The sequence below is a fragment of the Pectinophora gossypiella genome, chromosome 28 (assembly GCF_024362695.1).
Source record: "Pectinophora gossypiella chromosome 28, ilPecGoss1.1, whole genome shotgun sequence".
In the NCBI taxonomy this organism is placed as follows: Eukaryota; Metazoa; Arthropoda; class Insecta; order Lepidoptera; family Gelechiidae; genus Pectinophora; species Pectinophora gossypiella.
The window spans coordinates 141,202-160,154 of record NC_065431.1 but is presented as its reverse complement, the minus strand read 5'-3'; the positions used below and the strand labels follow the sequence as shown (position 1 = coordinate 160,154).

Below are 18,953 nucleotides of genomic sequence, written 5' to 3'. Positions count from 1 at the left end.
TTACAGGATTTCGAAATATTTATCTGTCAAAGTTCAATTTGACATGACTTTTTATTCGGTGTTGCCATTTGTCGTAACTAATATCAAGTGTAAAAAGCTGTTTGTTTGTTTGCTAGTTTATTAAGCTTTTACGTCGAAATATTCGACTGATTATCGTAAAATTGTGCATAAGTACAAGTTCTTAGGGGTTCAAGAAAGGAGAGTATTTTTTAAGGATGTAAAAAAGAAACTTTTAAATATTTACCGCGATGACTGACCACAGTCACTACGGACGAAGTTGCGCGCAACAGCTAGTTAAGTTAGTTTTACACAGCTGTCAAGTCAATCCTCCTGTTTATGTAATTTTAAATAAGGAATTCAAAATTGCAATACAATAGTTATTGAATCACGATCGAATCTTTTACAATACAATAATAGAACAATAGGATGGGCACGGTACACGCAAAGGTAATGTTTAATTTACTAACCATACACATCACTTTAAAAATCTTAGAGGTTATGATGAAGTAAATAAGGTTGAAAAATACAGAATTCTCTATATATTCTTTCAAACGTAGCCACAAAAATAATAATGTAAGTCGCTGTGTTTAGTACTTAAACTTATAAATTGTTATATTCTGTATAAATCTCATAAAATTATTACTTAGAAGATTGTTTTCACTAATACAGTTGTCTCGACCATTATAGAAGGCGATACAGCTCACCACCTATTATTATTATTGCGTATGGCAGACAAAAAAAATAAAATATCCTGCGTGGATCAAATATCCAGCTTAAGCTCCCTTAACCAAGTCTCTGCTGCATCCGTCACACAATGCAGGTCGGCTATACCACCTGGGAACCGGTGCAGAGGGCACTCGTTCACTATGTGAGATATGGTTTGGTCCGGGTGACCACATTCACAGTATCAGCAGCTCACCACCTATCATGTTGGTACAACAAAAAGCTCTGTGAGGCGTAGGTACTTAGGTCATCTTGGGATAGTCATGAGCTTATGTTATGTTTACTGTAAGATAGTACTGAAGGGATGGTTATTAGCATCTATTTGTTATCTATTTCATAGTAAAAATCTTAATCATATGTTTTTTTTTTGAGATAGTGTAAACTTTTTTAGTTTTTCAAGTTATTTAGTCTTATTTTTCTTTTTTAATACATTGTTTAATTATTTTGTATATTATATATTAGTTTATATATTAATTTCTCTTCATACAGTAGGTATATAAGGTTTTATACCTTTATAAACAAAAAAAGGAAGGATCTTGTAATCTTTTACGTGTGTACCACGGTTTTTATTTTCTTTTTTTTTTTGCAAGTGTGGCATTGAATCATCAAGGCATTATGTTTTTAAAATTAAAACAATATTCATCTCCCTGTCCACATATATAAATGTAGTTCAAATAAAAGTTTGAATTTGAATTTTATACAGTGTACATTTTGATGATGTGTTCAATTCAATTCTTTGATTATTGCAGGCGGAGGCGGGAGACAGCGTGGAAGTGGGCGGCATGTTTGGCCTCGACGACAGCGCGGCCATTGACGACGACCCACTGCCCAAGCAGAGCATCAAGCTCAATGGCGTACGGGTATGTCCTTTTTAATTTTTTGCTAAACATTTTTTTAAAGAAATAATCACAACAATTTTTTTGGATTTCATTTGGGATGTGGTCCTTGGAAACCTTAAGGAGTCCCATCCACCCAACCCCAATAGAACAAGTTTTAGAAATTTTAAATAATGAATTTAACAATTAACAATATACCGGGTGTTAGTGACATCGTAACGAATACTGAAAGGGATGATTCAGACCATGATTCTGAGTTAATATCTAGTGGAATTTTCCGTCGCAAAATTCATGAAATTTTGAGTTTTGTTTTTAATTATTTTCAATTCCATATTGTGCTTTTAGCTGCATAGAACCCAAATTTCAATAAAAAAAACAATAATGACAAATTATCGAAAATTTTCGATGTAATGGAGACAACAGCTGCTCGAACGGGTCAACGGCCACACGCACCGCGCCGCGCGCCCCGCTCCGCACGCCCCGCTCCGCGCGCCCCGCGCCGCACGCCGGCGGCGCGGCGGCGGCGCGGCCTACAAAGTAGGCACTACGAACCGATCCTATTTCTTTCTCTGTCTATCGTAAATTATAAATTTATTTTATTCTTATTCTTAAATGGACGGTTAATCAACAGGCATAAAATTTATGGAATACACGTCAATTTTAAGCAGAAATCTAAAACAACCGACAGAATTAAGTTACCAGCGAGATACCTTTTTGATTCGACCGGGTTATTCATTCATTTACTCATAGGAATCAGGGCCATTATCTACCTAAAACAGTTGAAACAGTAAATAATTGTATTCTTTGTTGTCATTAGAATAACTAACAACCAACTAACACAACCACCACAGATTAGGTAATTAGTTACCTACTATGTCAACCATCCACCAACTTAGTATGTAAGTACCTACGCAAAACCTTGCTACACAAAAATCGAAAATAAATAAATCTTTTAGATCAATACCCATTATTGTTACAAAGCAAGACCTATCGGTACTATCGCTAGTATCGATCTAAATGTACTATCACTACTTTCGATAGTTTAGACAATTTTCAAGTTCAACAATTGATAATCTACCTATCGATAGTTCGGCAACTCCGCCGCGTAGGCAATGTCGGCATGTTCAAAGAAAAAAATTGTCCGAGTGGAGTGATCTTATTTTTCTTGTTACATGTTGGTACCGTACCGAGGTACTAAGTACTAAGTTATTCGTAGTTTTAAATCTCATTGTTAAATCATCAGTAAAGAACTAATTAAACCTATCCTGTTCTGTGTACAATATTCATGTAACGGCTACGTGCTTACATAACTACCTAGTAGACGGGAGCAACGACTTAACGTACCTTCCGAAGCACGGATCATTTTACTTTCGGACAATCAGGTGATCAGCCTGTAACGTCCCAACCAAAGGCCTTATAAACAGATTTTTGTGATATGTCCCCACCGGAATACGAACCCGGACCCTCCGCATCCCATCGCTCAACCACTGGACCACATAGGCCAAGAAGGTTCTAAGACATAATTAAAGGATCCTGGGACGCAAGACCTCCGAGTTAGGGCTTGTTTGATCTGTCTTGATGGATACTCGGACGTGAATAGCCTCACGGATCAAGGGCAACGCGCGCCAATAAAGTAGGCATTACGAACAGATACTAGGTATTTCTTTGAGTTGATAGGTATCAAGTGAAGTTTCCTGTCGCCAAATTCATAAAAATAATAGATTTTTTTCAGTCCCATATTGTGTTTTAAGCTGCATAGAACGCACATTTAAAATAAACAAATAAAAATTACTAATTATTAAATTTTATCAATGTCATCAATAATAATAATAACGTATCTACAACTTCAGCTATGCGCAGGTGAATAGCCGGCGCACGGGTCAAGGGCAACGCTCGCCAATAAAGTAGGCATACGAACAGATACTATTTCTTTCTCTGTCACTTGCACCATAAACATACTTCTCTCTCTCTCTCTAGTCGTCGGCTCGACGCGGCCGCGGCCGGTGCGTCGTCGGCGCCCTTAGGGCCGGGACACATAAACACGATACGACGTCGTGTCGTACCACGATGCGGCGTCGTTTCACGATGCGACGTCGAAACGATGCTCGCCGTGGGAATCTACGACGAGCATCGTAAAAAACTACGTCGCGACATCGTAACGTGCCACGATACACGGCACGACGTCGCGTCGTAGAAACTCACGATGCGTTCCTGTGTCAGTGCCACAGTTGTTATTCAAAATTCAAAGATGACGGACGCTATTGAAGTCGATCATTTAATAACGCTAGTCGAGCAGCGTCCCGTGCTATGGGACAAAACATCTGAAGAATATAGGAATAAAAATATCAAAACAACAGCATGGACAGAGGTGTGCGAAAATTTATTTCCTGGTTTTCAAGAATTAAATAATCAAGAAAAAACTAAATTTGGTAAGTAATATCCTATATTTTATTTAGTTGCCAACTTAGAGCTCCCACGTCACTGTTAAAGTAATTACAAAATTCATTTCTTATGTCGGTAGCTCTTGTTCTACCCTCTTGCGTTGACTGTTGTAGTTCAATAAACGAATCATCAATTATCATGTCTTCAAATGTTTGAGCTCCTTCACGGTTTAGAATGAAATTATGTAAAACACAGCTTGCTTTTATAATATTTGTGCAAAAATTTAAAGAAACATTTAATGGTCGATGAAATACCCTCCACTTGTTAGCCAGTATACCGAACGCACATTCTACATATCTTCTTGCTCGGCTCAAACGGTAATTAAAAACTCTTTGTTGAATCGTCAAATGTTTTCCTGGGTATGGGCGCATTATATTATTTGTCAATGGTAAGCCTTCGTCTGCAACAAAAACAAAAGGACAAGGTGTTTGGGAGCCTGGTAAAGGCTTTGGCGTTGGTAAAGGAAGTTGTCCTTTTAACAGTAATTCATTCAATTTTGAATTATTGTAAACAGTTGAGTCACATTCCTTGCCATATGCTCCAATATCAACATATATAAATCTGTATTTAGCATCTACCAAAGCCAACAACAATACAGAATGATAATTTTTGTAGTTATAAAAAAGAGATCCGCCATGTTTGGGACTCCAAATACGAATATGTTTCCCGTCAAGTGCGCCTATGCAATTAGGAAAGTTGGCACTGTTGTCAAAGTTTTCAGCAATTTCTGTTAGTCGCTCAGTAGTTATTTTCGGTATATTTTCGATCAAAAGATGCTTCCATATAGCGCCACAGACTATTTTTACAGTTTTAGCAATAGTAGACTTTCCACGATAGTTGTTTAAATGCATGTCTTTAAAGGTGTTTCCTGATGCCAAAAACCTGAAATAAAATAGGAGAATAAATAAATGAAATAATTAAAAGTGTATATGTGTGTGTGCGTGTGTGCGTGCATGCGTGCGTGCGTACGCGTGTGTATGTTTGTGTGTGTATGTGTATGTGTGTGTGCGTGTATGAGTGTGTGCGTGTGTATACGCAAGTATCACATCACAAAACCGGCTACGAAACATGGACTGATAATGTTCCTAACGTGACATCGTAAATACTATTTTTTCAGGTAATGCTGTGGTAAAGAAATGGACTGGTATTAAAGATAACTATGCCAAGTACGTAAAAAAACTTAAAGAAATAAATAAATCTGGAGCAGGCGCTTAAAAACTTAAGGAATATCATTTATATAAACAGCTCCTTTTTTTAAACAGAAATGATCAAAATGAAACCGATAGTAGCATAATGGATGAAGAAACAAACTATCAGAACACACAAAAGGAAAGTCCAAAAAGAAAATTTAAAAGTCCGTCAGGCGCCTTTCCAGCACGAAAAAAGAGAATTATCGATACATTTGAAGAAGAGACTATGTCAAAATTAGAAGAGCCCGAAAACAGACATTTATCTTTTTTGAAAGCGATATTGTCATCTTTGAATAAACTAAGTGATCATCAAACATTAATTTTTCAAAGTCGGGTCTTACAAGTTTTAACGGATCTACACGAACCATCACATCAATATTATCCACAGAGTAACTATCGATCTTCGTACCAGGGTAACTATGAAACACAAAGACCCCAAAGTTTATGGCGAAGTGCGTGCCAATGCGGTTACCAAACAACCGGTAGTTCGTCACAGTCTACCCAAGAAGCAACACCACCACCAGCTGCCACGCATGGCCGAAGCGAAGAGAGCGAATTTGATGATCATTCGAGGACATCACTTGAACCAGAGTCACCCCTAACACTTTACGACTTTTCTTAAAAAAGGAATCTAAAGGTGTAATCACGGTGTAATGTTCATTTAATAAAAAACTTGATTTTATTGTTTCCTTTATAAAAAATGATTAATTAATAATAATTAATGGGGACCAATACGGTGACTCCTTCAAAGCTCGTAGTGATAATCGGTATAACGAAACCAAAGGGTAAAATTAAAATAAAGCTTATTCTGTTAGCAACTTAATTTTCAAAAATTGTTGTTACTAGTGTCGTTGATTTGTGAAATTAAAAAAAATGTTACGAAAAAGTTGTTTCTTTTACCTTACAGTTAATCCCAGCATCTCGAGAGGTTCAAGAGGTGGTCTGCCTCTGCCATATTTTCCTGCTATATGTGGCGTTATCCGATCAAGTAACTCTTCGAAACTTGATATACTCATTCTAAAGAAATCAAAAAACTTGATGTGATCTATTTTTAAGGCATTGTACTTCTGTATAAAGTGGCTCCCGTTATTCATGATTAAAAGAAATGGGTGGATCCAGTATCTTCTCAGTTTCTGTCTTTTCTTTATCCATCTTCTTAAATACAGCAGGAGCAGGACGCGTCTAGTGCGGTCCATTTCTCGAAATTAACTGCGACAATTCACCCTGCATTGTATCGACGGCGTCGTGCCGTGTATCGTGGCACGTTACGATGTCGCGACGTAGTTTTTTACGATGCTTGTCGTAGATTCCCACGACGAGCATCGTTTCGACGTCGCATCGTGAAACGACGCCGCATCGTGGTACGACACGACGTCGTATCGTGTTTATGTGTCCCGGCCCTTAGTCGGCGCCTTTGATGCTTTGCGCTAACGCCGCCGCGCGCTTCCGCTCAGTCGAATACTAAGCTTGACCCGAATCGCGTGATGTTTTTCGAGGATATTTTTTTCGTGTTTGTGAGTGTTTGTTTCATTCTGTAAATGAGTAGTGTCGACTATGATGATAGATCATAGACCATTTACTGCGCAAAAGTATGGAATATTGTTGATGTTTATTAAAGAGCAAGGTGTTGTGTTTGTGAGTGCGTGTGATACCTACCTACCGCGGAGGAAACGCGATGTTGCATACCTACGTGACGTGACATGTTCTAGGGTACCTACCTAGGTACTTCATCCGAAGGAATAACAATTAAGGTAAGGCAAGAGTAGGGTTTTTATTGTTAATAAGTTAGGAACGTTTTAATAACTGGTAGGTAGGTACCGTGCGTGAAAAATCGTGGCAGTAGGTGTTCTACTTCAACAAACAACATTTTTAAACGTTGAACCACTACTAAGCATCTAAATACAAGAGAATGAAAACTCCTACCTAGATATCAACATCGTATCTCACACGCGTAACGTAGCCGCGCGTAAGTTTAGCGTCTGTGTGGCGCGTTGTTCGACTTACATTGCGGCACAGTAAAAATTGAAAATCTTAATTAAACATTTGCGACAAGAAAAACACCCACCATCGTTTTTAGTACAATAAAATAGGCGTTCCATTTTTTTTTTCGTTACGATGTCACTAACACCCTGTATTTATTTATTTACATTTCACGACTTTACAGTGCAGAGGCGCCAATGCGCCGTGAAACTTTAAATATAAACAATAATATAATTAAACATTATAAAAATGAGGTGTAAACAATATAAAAACATATTTAATTTTCACACATCATTCATCTTCTCGCAGAACCTCAGACACTCGCGACACACATACGTCCACTCACTCACAAACAGATCACACAAATTGAATTGAATTTTTGAATTTGAATTTTAAGTAATGAATTTGAATTTTCAATGATGAATTTGAATTTTAAATAATTGAATTTGAATTTTAGGCTCGCGTGGACCGTGTGCACGTGGAAGGTCTGTCGCGCACGAAGGATGACATCATACGGAACACTATTGACGACCTCTTCCACGCTACTGACTTTGAAGACGTTATCCTGCGCGCGCACAGGGTGATGTATTTAGTTACTTGTTGGGAGACTTATTGAAAAGTAGTTACAAAAATACAAAATACTTTGATAAACAGTTTATAATGATATGGGTAATTGGGGCCTCCTTTTAAGCGCTGCCTACTTAAAGGATTTGCTGGTGCTTGCTGGTATAAGCCTCAAATGAAAGATTATTGAAGAACAATTCGGACTTTTCGATCATCAAACTGTAAATCTGAAGATTAACTTCGGGCTTTTACACCACTTATCGCGAACATTAGTTCTCGAACTCAACTGGGCACTCTCAGGCCTCTAAAATTTTGTACCGGGTGAGTACCCTCAGCGCTCCCCATTTGTCCGGCCATGTAGTTAATGCCGTTCGCGGCAATTCTACAATAAGTCACGTTATAAAAGTACAGCAACGTATACAGGGTGTTAGTGATATCGTAACAAAGGGTGTTTTCGGTGCAGGTCCGCCGCGCGCTCGACTCTATGGGGTGCTTCCGTGACATCGGCGTGTACATCGACGTGTCCTCCGGGCCTGGTTCCACGCCCGAGGGGCTCGAGGTGACAACACTGACATTTTAACATCATTTATTTATTACCACGACGCCTGTACCCAATGCGTGACGATCCGCGCCCACCGCTCAGGGTGCATGCGACAAACATGTCCAGCCCAATCCCATTGGAGTCTGGCGGCTGTTCGTCCCACATCAGCGATTCCCATTTTTGAACGCAGTGTTGGGTGATGGCGTGACGACTTGGACGCTTGCCGGAGGGACTGGTCGGAGTACACAAAGGACCGCGAAAAATGGAAAAAGGAAGGGGAGGCCTTTACTCAGCAGTGGGATCTTGTAGGCTACATTAGATTAGATTTATTACATGGCAAACCAACAGCTTACAAAACAGACTTAAAAATAGCAACAAAAAGCCAATTACAGGTTTTCACCAATAAAATCAGCCGTAATGGCTGATACAAGAAAAATTCAATCTTACACTCGCTCAAATCGCTATGCACCCAGATTCCAATAATCTATATAAGTTAATAATAACATAAGTTTCCGACTATTGGGGTAGTAGGAGCATTCATCGCAAGATGAACTAAGTACCCACACCTCAACGAGCTTTCTGTTAGACCAACGTGCTAGGTGAGCCGTGTCACCGTCTGTAATGGTCGAGACAACTTAACTCATTGGTGCAAGTCCGGTGCCGGTTCTACCCGTTTTAGAAGCCAGCCGGGGAACCATTACCACAATGACTATTATAGAAAATCACGACGTCCACCACCACCTTATGATCATTTCGGCAAACATCCTGCTTTTTTGTAATTATTTTAGTGGAAAGATATGATGTTGTTGTCTTTTTTTTGTGTGGCGTCATTTTATAATAAACTTTTTCTATTCTATTCTAAAATGCAAGAAGTAAAAGTACCCAACGACCTTCGTGCTCCAGTGGTTGACAGTGGGTTCAAATCCCGGTGGGGACACAACAAAAAATACTTTGTGATAGTTTGATTAGGACATTACAGGCTGATCACCTGATTGTCCGAAAGTAAGATGATCCGGTTACTTACCTATGTAATTATGTAGTCGTTATACGAGTCATATCAGGGACCTTTGGCGGCTCAATAATATCCCTGACACCAGGGTTGATGAGGTTGGTGATCCACCTCACAACCCACACGATAGATGAAGAAGAATGACGACAGGACAGAGATATAGTAGATGATACATTAACATTTTTATTAACACCGCGTGCGCAGGTGACTTTCCAAGTGAAGGAGCTGTCGCGCATCGTGGGCGGCGTCAACACCACCGTCAGCGAGAACGAAGGAAACCTGGTGCTCGGTGAGCATTGACAATTAATTACGGGTTACAATAACGATTAATTAAGAATTACAATGATTAATTTATAATTCGAGATTTAGATTTGACTTTATTTGCCATTAAATGTTTTGAATTGAATTGATTAATAACTCAGAAAGGATTATAATGTTGAATAACTTAGGATTACAACGACAATTAATTCTCCCGTATCCAAGTTGTTTGTAAATGTTTGTTTCCTTGTAGTGGTTGCCTGGAAGAAATTCCTCTAGAGCAATAAGGCCGGCCAAATTGTACTGTATTCATGTGTTATGTCTGATTGTTGAAATTAAGTTCTGTGCATTGAAAAATAAATTAAGATTACAGTAACGATTAATCCAGGATAACTATTAACTCAGAATTACTGTGACGATTAATTAAGGATTAAAATTAAGATGATTGGGATGATAAATTCTGGATTACAATGATAAATAACTCAAAATTACAATGGCGATTGATTCACCCTGACCCTGGTTGTAGGTGTGAAGCTGCCCAACGTGCTGGGTCGCGGCGAGCGCGTCGCGGCCGAGTACAGCATGGGGCACCGCGCCTCCTCCAACTTCAGCATCACAGCCAACAAGCCGTACCCGCACCGGCCGCTGAACTCCGTGTACGTGTTGCAAGTTCAATAATCATTAAACGTCCCCACTGCTGGGGCACGGGCCTTCCCTATGGATGGATAGAGAGATCGGGCCTTAAACCATCGCACGGGCCCAGTGCGGATTGATGGTTATTAACGACTGCTAATGCAGCCGGGACCAACGGCTTAACGTGCCTTCCGAAGCACGGAGGAGCTTGAGATGAAAACTTTTTTTTGTGGTCACCAATCCTATAACCGGCCTTTGTGAAAGTTGCTTTACTTCAACAATCGCAGACCGAGCGCGTTAACCGCTGCGCCACCGAGCTCCTCATGCGAGCGTGATAGTCACCCATGTGAATGCGTGCAAAATATAATTACATTACTAACAATAGTTTCATAAGTCACTTTTTTACTAACATAATATGGATGTAATTTTTTTTTTGATCCGAAATAAACAATTTTATTTATTTATTATAATCATAAATAATATTTATATACACGGTGTTTGTGACATCGTAACGAACACTAAGGAGGATGATTCGGACCATGATTCTGAATCAAGTGGAATGTTTCATCGCAAAATTCAGTATATTTTTTAGTTTTTTTTATTATCTTCACTTCCATAATTTTGCGACGGAAAATTGGGTTGTGAGGTGGATTACCAACCCCATCAACCCTGGTGCCAGGGTTACTATTGAGCCGCCAAAGGCCCCTGACGTGACTCGTGGGGTTGGTACTCCACCTCACAACCCACACGATAGAAGAAGACTACTCCTACTTTCAACCTATGTTCTTTACTATAACACACGTTCTTTTTATGTCTGAAAGTATTCATGAATAAACCCTATTGACAGGATCACAGGGTCGGTCTACCAGCAGAACCACGAGTACCCGTGGTCGGGGTACCGGCTGCTGGACCGGGGGCTGCTGCTCGACTTGGCCTTCCACACCTCGCCCGCCGTGAGTACACCACTGTTACAAACATAAAATAAGACCCCGCCGGCGTGGTCGACGATTCCCCTCAATCAGCAAAACAATGATAAATTATTGGAAATGTTTCTAAACTGTAACAATATTTGCATGCTATTGTTGATAGCTGATAAGGAGGGACTTTTATGAGCATCCATCTATTAATGTACCCTTTTCAAAAGCTAATAAAGAGTATTTGTATTTCAGCGCTTATCGCTATCGACCCACTAGGGTCGATTAATTTCAAATATTTTTCCTCTCAGACGACGCCTTGAGCTGAGGTTTGCGCCCAACTGGGCACCCTCAGGCCTGTTGTCCTAAACGTTGTACCGGGTGAGAGCCTTCAGCGCTCTCCATTTGTCCGGCCAAGTAGTTAATGCCGTCAAAAAACTAAAATGTTAAAATACTATACAAGGTCTCAGTGGCGCCGTACCGAATATTGAGAGAAAGTAAAATAACTTTGGAAAGATTTTCTCATTCTCCTTATAAGTAATGTTTTGTAATGAATATATAGAATAGAATATGAATTATTTTAGAGTACACAGTAGGAGTGAACATAATAATTAAACATTCCGCCATTAAACATTCGTAATTATACATTGTTTTAAGTTTACGCGGTTATTATCATAATCAAGGAGTCTCATATCCCTGTTTTAAACGCGGTAAGAACCCGTCATTATGTGTTTTAATTCGTAATTATGCTGCCGCCGAAGGATGTTGTCGTGGTACCGAACAGAGCATAGTACCCCGCTAGCCACAAGTTGGTAGTGTGACTAGGGATCGACGATCCAACGGTGTTATGTTGTAAATAGTACGTATATATGCCTCGCGCTGTGCAAACTTCGTTACCGCGTTTCAGGCTTGCATTATTTAATGGTGGCGCCATCTGTTGCATAACGGCTTCCGTGGTCCAGTGGTTGAGCGTTGGACTCACGATCCGGAGGCCCCGGGTTCGAATCCCGGTGGGGACATATCACAAAAATCAATTTGTGATCCCTAGTTTGGTTAGGACATTACAGGCTGGTCACCTGATTGCCCGAAAGTAAGACGATCCGTGCTTCGGAAGGCACGTTAAGCCGTTGGTCCCGGTTACTATTTACTGATGTAAGTGAGTAATCGTTACCTGAGTCATGTCAGGGGCCTTTGGCGGCTCAATCATAATCCTGACATCAGGGTTGATGAGGCTGGTATTCCACCTCACAACCACACGATAAGAAGAAGAAGATCTGTTGCATCTGGGCGGAACCAGCTGGTCAACTAGTGGAGTCCGCTACAACTTGATGACGCGCACAGCGTGGAGGGTGCCTTTACAGAATAATAATAAATAGCATATAAATTGTTTATTAATATTGTTTTTTATTTGTTATGATGTATGTGACAGACCAAACACAACCTGCAGTGGGAGGGCGTGGTGCGGGAGACCTCTGTGCTCAACAAGACCACCAGCTTCAGAGTCCGAGAGAGCAGCGGTCAGTATTACCGCCGTCGGCGCCACACAATACAATACAAATACACTTTATTGGCACCAAAATAAAAAAGAAATAATCACAAAAAGACTCTTTAACTAAGTACGTGCTTCTATGCTGTTCTGGGAGCAAATAAAAAACATAGAACACGTTCAGCTGCTTGTCTTCACTGGCATGTCGTAAAAACCGACAGAGGGATTGCGTCCTCTAACATGATGGACTAATATTATGGGCGATAGGCTGATCCCTTATCACCATAAGGTTCATCATATCCATCTTAGGACTTCGTATCAACAGTGGCTGCAAGTTGTCTTTGATTACTTGTGGCTCTGCCCACCCCATTTGGGATTACGGGCGTGAGTTTATGTATATATGTATGTATGTATGTAACTAAGTACGTGGCAAATGGCGGCCATCGCTTAAAGCGTTTTCTTCCAGACAACCATAAGGTGAGGTAAAAATTGAAAGATTGCGGGTACGAACTATAAGTACAACTTACCACCTACCTTGTTTTAAGTTTACGCGGTTATTATCATAATTAAAACACATAATAACGGGTTCTTACCGCGTTTAAATGGGGATATGAGACTCCTGGGAGGTTATTATGTGTTTTAATTACCACCTACCTACTTAACTTACTTACTTATTAGTTGAAATAAATATATAACATACATACAATAAATGTAGAATACCATCATCGTCATCTATGTAAAACATTGAGTACTAATATTTCTTACACCGACAAGTCTACAGTTACATGTAGATTTAAACTTATCGTAAAGATGACACCAAATCAATGAATCATCTCTTTTAAGAATCATCTAACAGCATAGATTTATTCCACACTAGTATTGCATCTATTAAGCGAATTCTAACACAAGAATATTTTGAGACTCAATAAATTTACTCATGTTATAATATACTCATAAAATATGGTTAATTTAAATTGGATTAGTACTTACTAACCCACCTGCATTCGAACTGACTTAGGGTTTTGTTTTCCTTTTCCTTGTTAGCTATTATCTTTATGTATCATTCTAGCCACTTTTCTTATCTTATTTAAATTTCATTTATTGGCGGGAACTTGTTATTAGCATTGTCTCATGTATATTTAGTTCATTTAATGTATAATTAGTCTGTAAGTTCTCCAAATTATATATATAAAAAAAAATCTTAAGTATTGAGTGTTATTTATGTTTTTGTTGCGTGCACAATAAATAAAGTAATAAATCCCTCCAGGTCCACAGATGAAGTCGATCCTCCGCCACATAGTGACGGTGGAGCACCGCGACTCGTCCATCTTCCCGACGCGCGGCACGTGGCTGCAGTTCAGCTCGGAGGTGTGCGGCCTGGGCGGGGGGGTCGCCAACCTGCGCACCGAGCTGCAGGCGCAGGGGAACGTGGAGCCGCTGCCGGGGCTGGTGAGTGGCGGGGGTTTCTAATTAAAATTCAAAATAATTGAAATTTCAAGTCACTTAAATTTAAAATTCAAATTCACAATAACCAAAATGCAAAATGTCCCTATTTTTTTCTGTATTAAAAATTGTGATTTCTTTATTATAATTAAAAAATTCTTTTCGTTGGAGTCTAGAATATTATTTGCATTGAATTATGGATGAATGATGGATTATCTTTATGGGAAATTGGGAACTAATCCTTGCCTTGTCAATTATTCTGAAAGACATCCGACATTTCTCTCGCCGACTACGGTAGAGTCGACGTCCTTGGGATTGGCTTTTGATATCAAAACAATTATAAATACTTGTAATTTCACTTTTTAATGTTATGGGTCAAACAATACACAACGTAACCTAATAATACATAAAATAATACTAATAATAATTTAATGTAAACACAGTAACAACAATGACTAGTAATTTAAATGTATTCAAATTCAATTCAAAAAAATATCTTTATTCAGTAGGTAACATAGTTACACTTTGAATCGTCAATTTTACATAACGAACGTCTCATCCGCCTAAAACTACTGCAGCTTCTCACAACCTGTATAGCCGGTATGTATTATTCACCTCTGCCCACCCCTTCAGGGATACAGGCGTGATATTATGCTATGTTGTTAGTAATTGAATGTCTCCTGTATGGTAGGTGCTGCAAGTATCGGCGGCGATGGGCGTCCTCCACGACATGTTCGGCACAGACATCCCCGACCACTACTTCCTGGGCGGCCCGACCACGCTGCGCGGCTTCCAGCAGCGGGGAGTCGGCCCCCATAGTGACGGACAAGCCACCGGCGGGAAGGTAACACTTACACAACCCGAAATTCAAAACATAAAATTCAAATTCAAAACTTAAAATTCAAACTCAAAAATTCAAATTCAAAGCTTAAAATTCAAATTCAAACTCAAAAATTCAAATTCAAAGCTAAAAATTCAAATTCAAAATAAAAAAAAGGATGAGTAAATGAATGAATACCCGGGCGAATCAAAAAGGTATCTCGCTGGTATGCAAACCGTTTGACGTGTGCTGTCAACATAATTCTGTCGGGTTATTGGCCAATGTAAAATTTTTTGACGGTTGTTTTAGATTTGTGCTTAAAATTGACGTGTGTTCCATAAATTTTATGCTTGTCGATTACCCGTCCCTTTCCTTTTCGGCGGATAAGAAAAAGACGGGTATAACTTAAAATAAAATTAGGAGGTGTCTGCAAGAATCGGGGCCATAGTTTATATCATCATCATCACCAGCCCATTAACGTCCCCACTGCTGGGGCACGGGCCTTCCCTATGGATGGATAGGGAGATCGAGCCTTAAACCACCACGCGGGCCCAGTGCGGATTGGTGGTTATTAACGACTGCTAATGCAGCTGGGACCAACGGCTTAACGTGCCTTCCGAAGCACGGAGGAGCTCGAGATGAAAATTTTTTTTGTGGTCACCCATCCTATGACCGGCCTTTGCGAAAGTTGCTTAACTCCAACAATCGCAGACCGAGCGCGTTTACCGCTGCGCCACCGAGCTCCTCAAATGACTCTGGTATCCGACTACTGTGGTGTTTCCGTGTGCAGATGTACTGGGCGGGCGGGCTGCACGTGTACACGCCGCTGCCGTTCCACCCGGGCCGCGGCGGGCTCGGGGAGCTGTTCCGCACGCACGCCTTCCTGCTGGCGGGCTGCCTGGCGCCCCCCGGTGAGTTGTGTGTGCTGTTGTAAGTTGTATGAGTGTTCTGAAGTGGATGCACGGAAGATAATTACAAGTCACAAATTACCACTTATATAGGTCCCGGCAAACTTCTTGAGCATCGACCTTGACTGCGCACAACCGAATTTTAGATCTCTTTGGTGGTGCGGTACGGGGCGCGGGGGCGGGTGAGTCCCGCATCGACCGGCTATTGGTAGATCAGTCGATACTTCCCCCGCGCACTCTGTCTTCGTCCCTGTGACTCCCGAATACACTTGCGTGCAGTGAAACTGTCACGTTTTTGTTATTGCTCTTTTGTTAGTTTTTTTTTTTATTGCTCATTTGTTTAAGTTTAAGAATTAGTTACTAGCACGAGGTCTATGTCTACAGATCCAAAACCTAGCACTAGCTCTGGTATTGCTGGTTTCAACCTCATGGAAGGAATATCATACTTACCTGACGATTAGTTTTTTATTAAATATAAGTTTTAATAAACTATATAATAATATAAGTTTAGTTTTATTTCCATGGTTTAATAATATAATAATTGTTTTTTTTTATGAACTTAAGAAATTAATGAAAAGTTCATTTTTTTTGCACGGAAGTGTACGTGCGCGAACTTTCCCCCACTGCAACACTCGATGCTCAAGAAGTTTGCCGAGAGTTATAACTGTTTATTACGCACGGACACAGTACACGTTATATAACACAATTTAACCGTTACAAAATATCCCAAGGGTGGGATAATGGGCGACACGAGGTACGCAGGCGCGTGAAAGGAAACGACTGGCGATGCAAGGGCGCGACGCGGTGCGCGTCTTGCCTAAGTCAGCACATTTATGTTGCTACACTATCATGTTTACCTACGTGTGTTCGAACGCCTGCATCGGACTTTCACTAATTAGTTATTATTCATTACATAACATAAGCTCGCTACTATAACCAGACTAGCCAGAGTTACATCTATCGCAAGATGAACTAAGTACCCACACCTCACCGAGCTTTCTGTTAGACCAACGTGATAGGTGAGCCGTATCGCCGTCTATAATGGTCGAGGCAACTGTGTTAGTGAAAACTGTATTAAGTTAAATGAATTGCTCAATGGTGCAATACCGGTACAGGGGTATAGAATAAGGAGTGTCTGTGTGAAATGAGGTGTTTTGCATGAAGTGGTGGTCCCCCAGAGGAGGCCGCGTCCCCCCTGGAGGCGCTGTCGGCGGTGCGGCTGTCGTGCGGCGCGGGCGTGGCGCTGCGCCTGGGCCGCGTGGCGCGCCTGGAGCTGAACTACGCCGTGCCGCTGCGCGCGCGCGCCGGGGACGTGCCCGCGCCCGGCCTGCAGTTTGGCGTCGGCGCACACTTCCTGTAGGCGGGCGGCGCAGGTATTCCCGGAAATCATCTTTTTTTCTGCCTTCAGCCTTCTCCCGGAAATTACCGTATATCCCGGAAATCATATTTTTCCCGTAAATAATTCCCGGAATTCACTTTAATGTAATCCGATGCCCGGATTTCACCCTATTCCCGGAAATCGCTATTTCCGTTTTCCCGAAAAATAATCCTCCCGTAATTTTCAAGTAATAAATTAATAATCCTATTCCCGGAAATCACATTTTCGGAATTCACCATTTTCCCCGATATGTTCCAATTCCCGGAAATGTCTCTCTTCCCGGAAATCACTACTTCACGTAATGACACTATTCCCGGATTTCACCCTATTCCCGGAATTCACCCTATTCCCGAAAATAACCATATTTCCGGAATTAACTATACCCGGAAATGGCCTAATTCCACTGAAATAATACTATTCCCAGTAATCTCCCTCTTCCCGGAAGTCACTATTTCAGGTAAGAATCCTATTCCCGGCATTCTCCTTTTTCCCGGAAATAATCCTCCCTGAATTTTCAGGTAATAATCCGATGTCTGGAAATCACGCTATTCCCGGAAATCTCCCTATTCCTGGAAATCACTATTTCCGGTAATCGCCTTATTTCCGGAATTCAACCTATTCCCGGAAATCACGCTATTCCCGGTAATCACCTTATTCGCTCTGAGGGGATGAAAAAGGGATAAAAGTTGCCGAGAAATTACTATATAATTTGTTTGTTTTCAGTCGCCGCTACATGACAAGCACGCACGCGCGGGACACCACTACTGACTGTGAAATTATATTTTATCAATACTAGACGTATAAATTATACAGTTACTGCCAACATTAAGGCTGCGCTTCCATTGACGCGGAGCTGTGCGGATATGAGCAGGAATCGACCAATCACCGTTGACAGAGCGTCTTCGTTTTTCGCTCTCTCGCACGCTGTGATTGGTCAAATCCGCCCATCTCCGCGTCAGTGGAAACCCGACCTAAGACACGTTTATATAAGGCGCGTGCACACTGCGACCGACCTGACCTTCTAGTCAAAACTTTTCACTCATACATATTTAAACTCGTCAATTTCCCGCCGGTGTAAGCAAATCTATGGAATTCCACTTGCTTCCTGACACATTTCTCTTGCTTCCTCCACATTCATTTTACGGGTATTTAAGACTAAAGTGAAACCCAGACGGGGTGAGGTCGGCGCTTCATACGAATTTGGTGCGGGGGGGAAGTTACCGTTCTGTACGTAGTATTATTCTTTATTTTATGGTAATAGGTCGCTCGCGTGTTGCACAACGCCAAAGGATCAAAATTATAAGTGTCGTCGACAATTTTGGGGTGGAAATTACAAATGTAAAGTATCAAGAATACGCGGTCCCCACAACATAACAATATGAATGCAAATTCTACGTTTAACATCGTTAATGTTATGTATTTAACAACTTTAGTTGTATTTTAGTTGTTGGAGTAAAATATATAAAGCAGATGTTTAGTTTTATGATTGTGTTTTATTAAAAGTCACATAGTGAACGAGTGTCATCTACACCGGTTCCCAGGTGGCATAGCCGGGCTGCATTGTGTGACGGATGCGGCAGAAATATGTTTAGTGGAGCTTCAGCTGGATATACGATCCACACAGGATATTTTATTTTTGTCTGCCATACGCAATAGTAATAATTAAAAAAGAAAGTATTATCTTGAGGGGGATGATTCGGACCATAATCCCGAGTTGATATCATGTGGAATTTTCCGTCGCAAAAGTATGGAACTTAAAATAATAAAAAAAAACATTTTCGAATGACATAAAATAGTTTATATACTTATTCCTTTATTTCTAGGTGAT

At 40.6% G+C, this 18,953-nt stretch overlaps 3 protein-coding genes across 3 annotated transcripts in view; 2 read left to right on the top strand and 1 right to left on the bottom strand.

Moving 5' to 3' along the window:
• LOC126379178 (glucose-6-phosphate exchanger SLC37A2) overlaps nt 1–18,953 on the top strand; it is a 100,951-nt gene that overhangs the window by 52,272 nt on the left and 29,726 nt on the right. The window lies entirely within an intron of this gene.
• LOC126379211 (sorting and assembly machinery component 50 homolog A) lies at nt 286–18,608 on the top strand. The gene is made up of 13 exons (XM_050027901.1): nt 286–447; nt 1,473–1,583; nt 7,629–7,751; nt 8,199–8,294; nt 9,490–9,574; nt 10,070–10,199; nt 11,024–11,129; nt 12,520–12,607; nt 13,844–14,025; nt 14,711–14,863; nt 15,630–15,750; nt 16,926–17,120; nt 17,849–18,608. Exons 1-12 carry the CDS (start codon nt 427–429, stop codon nt 17,105–17,107), a joined length of 1,398 nt encoding a protein of 465 aa, XP_049883858.1. The 5' UTR covers nt 286–426; the 3' UTR covers nt 17,108–17,120; nt 17,849–18,608.
• On the bottom strand, nt 3,923–6,460 carry LOC126379222 (uncharacterized). Its single transcript, XM_050027912.1, has 2 exons — nt 6,092–6,460; nt 3,923–4,883 (listed from the first exon to the last, which is right to left on the bottom strand). The coding sequence occupies exons 1-2, from the start codon at nt 6,385–6,387 to the stop codon at nt 4,001–4,003; spliced, it is 1,179 nt and encodes a 392-aa protein (XP_049883869.1). The 5' UTR covers nt 6,388–6,460; the 3' UTR covers nt 3,923–4,000.

What these genes read in the sequence shown, in the direction of transcription:
- LOC126379222 (XM_050027912.1), bottom strand. Translation starts at nt 6,387, where the DNA reads ATGGACCGCACTAGACGCGTCCTGCTCCTGCTGTATTTAAGAAGATGG. An exon ending in ATGCTGGGATTAACTGTAAG is followed by an intron (nt 4,884 to 6,091) that starts GTAAAAGAAACA and finishes ATTTTATTTCAG; the next exon opens with GTTTTTGGCATCAGGAAACA.
- LOC126379211 (XM_050027901.1), top strand. Translation starts at nt 427, where the DNA reads ATGGGCACGGTACACGCAAAG. An exon ending in TGGGCACGGTACACGCAAAG is followed by an intron (nt 448 to 1,472) that starts GTAATGTTTAAT and finishes TGATTATTGCAG; the next exon opens with GCGGAGGCGGGAGACAGCGT. An exon ending in CAGAGTCCGAGAGAGCAGCG is followed by an intron (nt 12,608 to 13,843) that starts GTCAGTATTACC and finishes AAATCCCTCCAG; the next exon opens with GTCCACAGATGAAGTCGATC.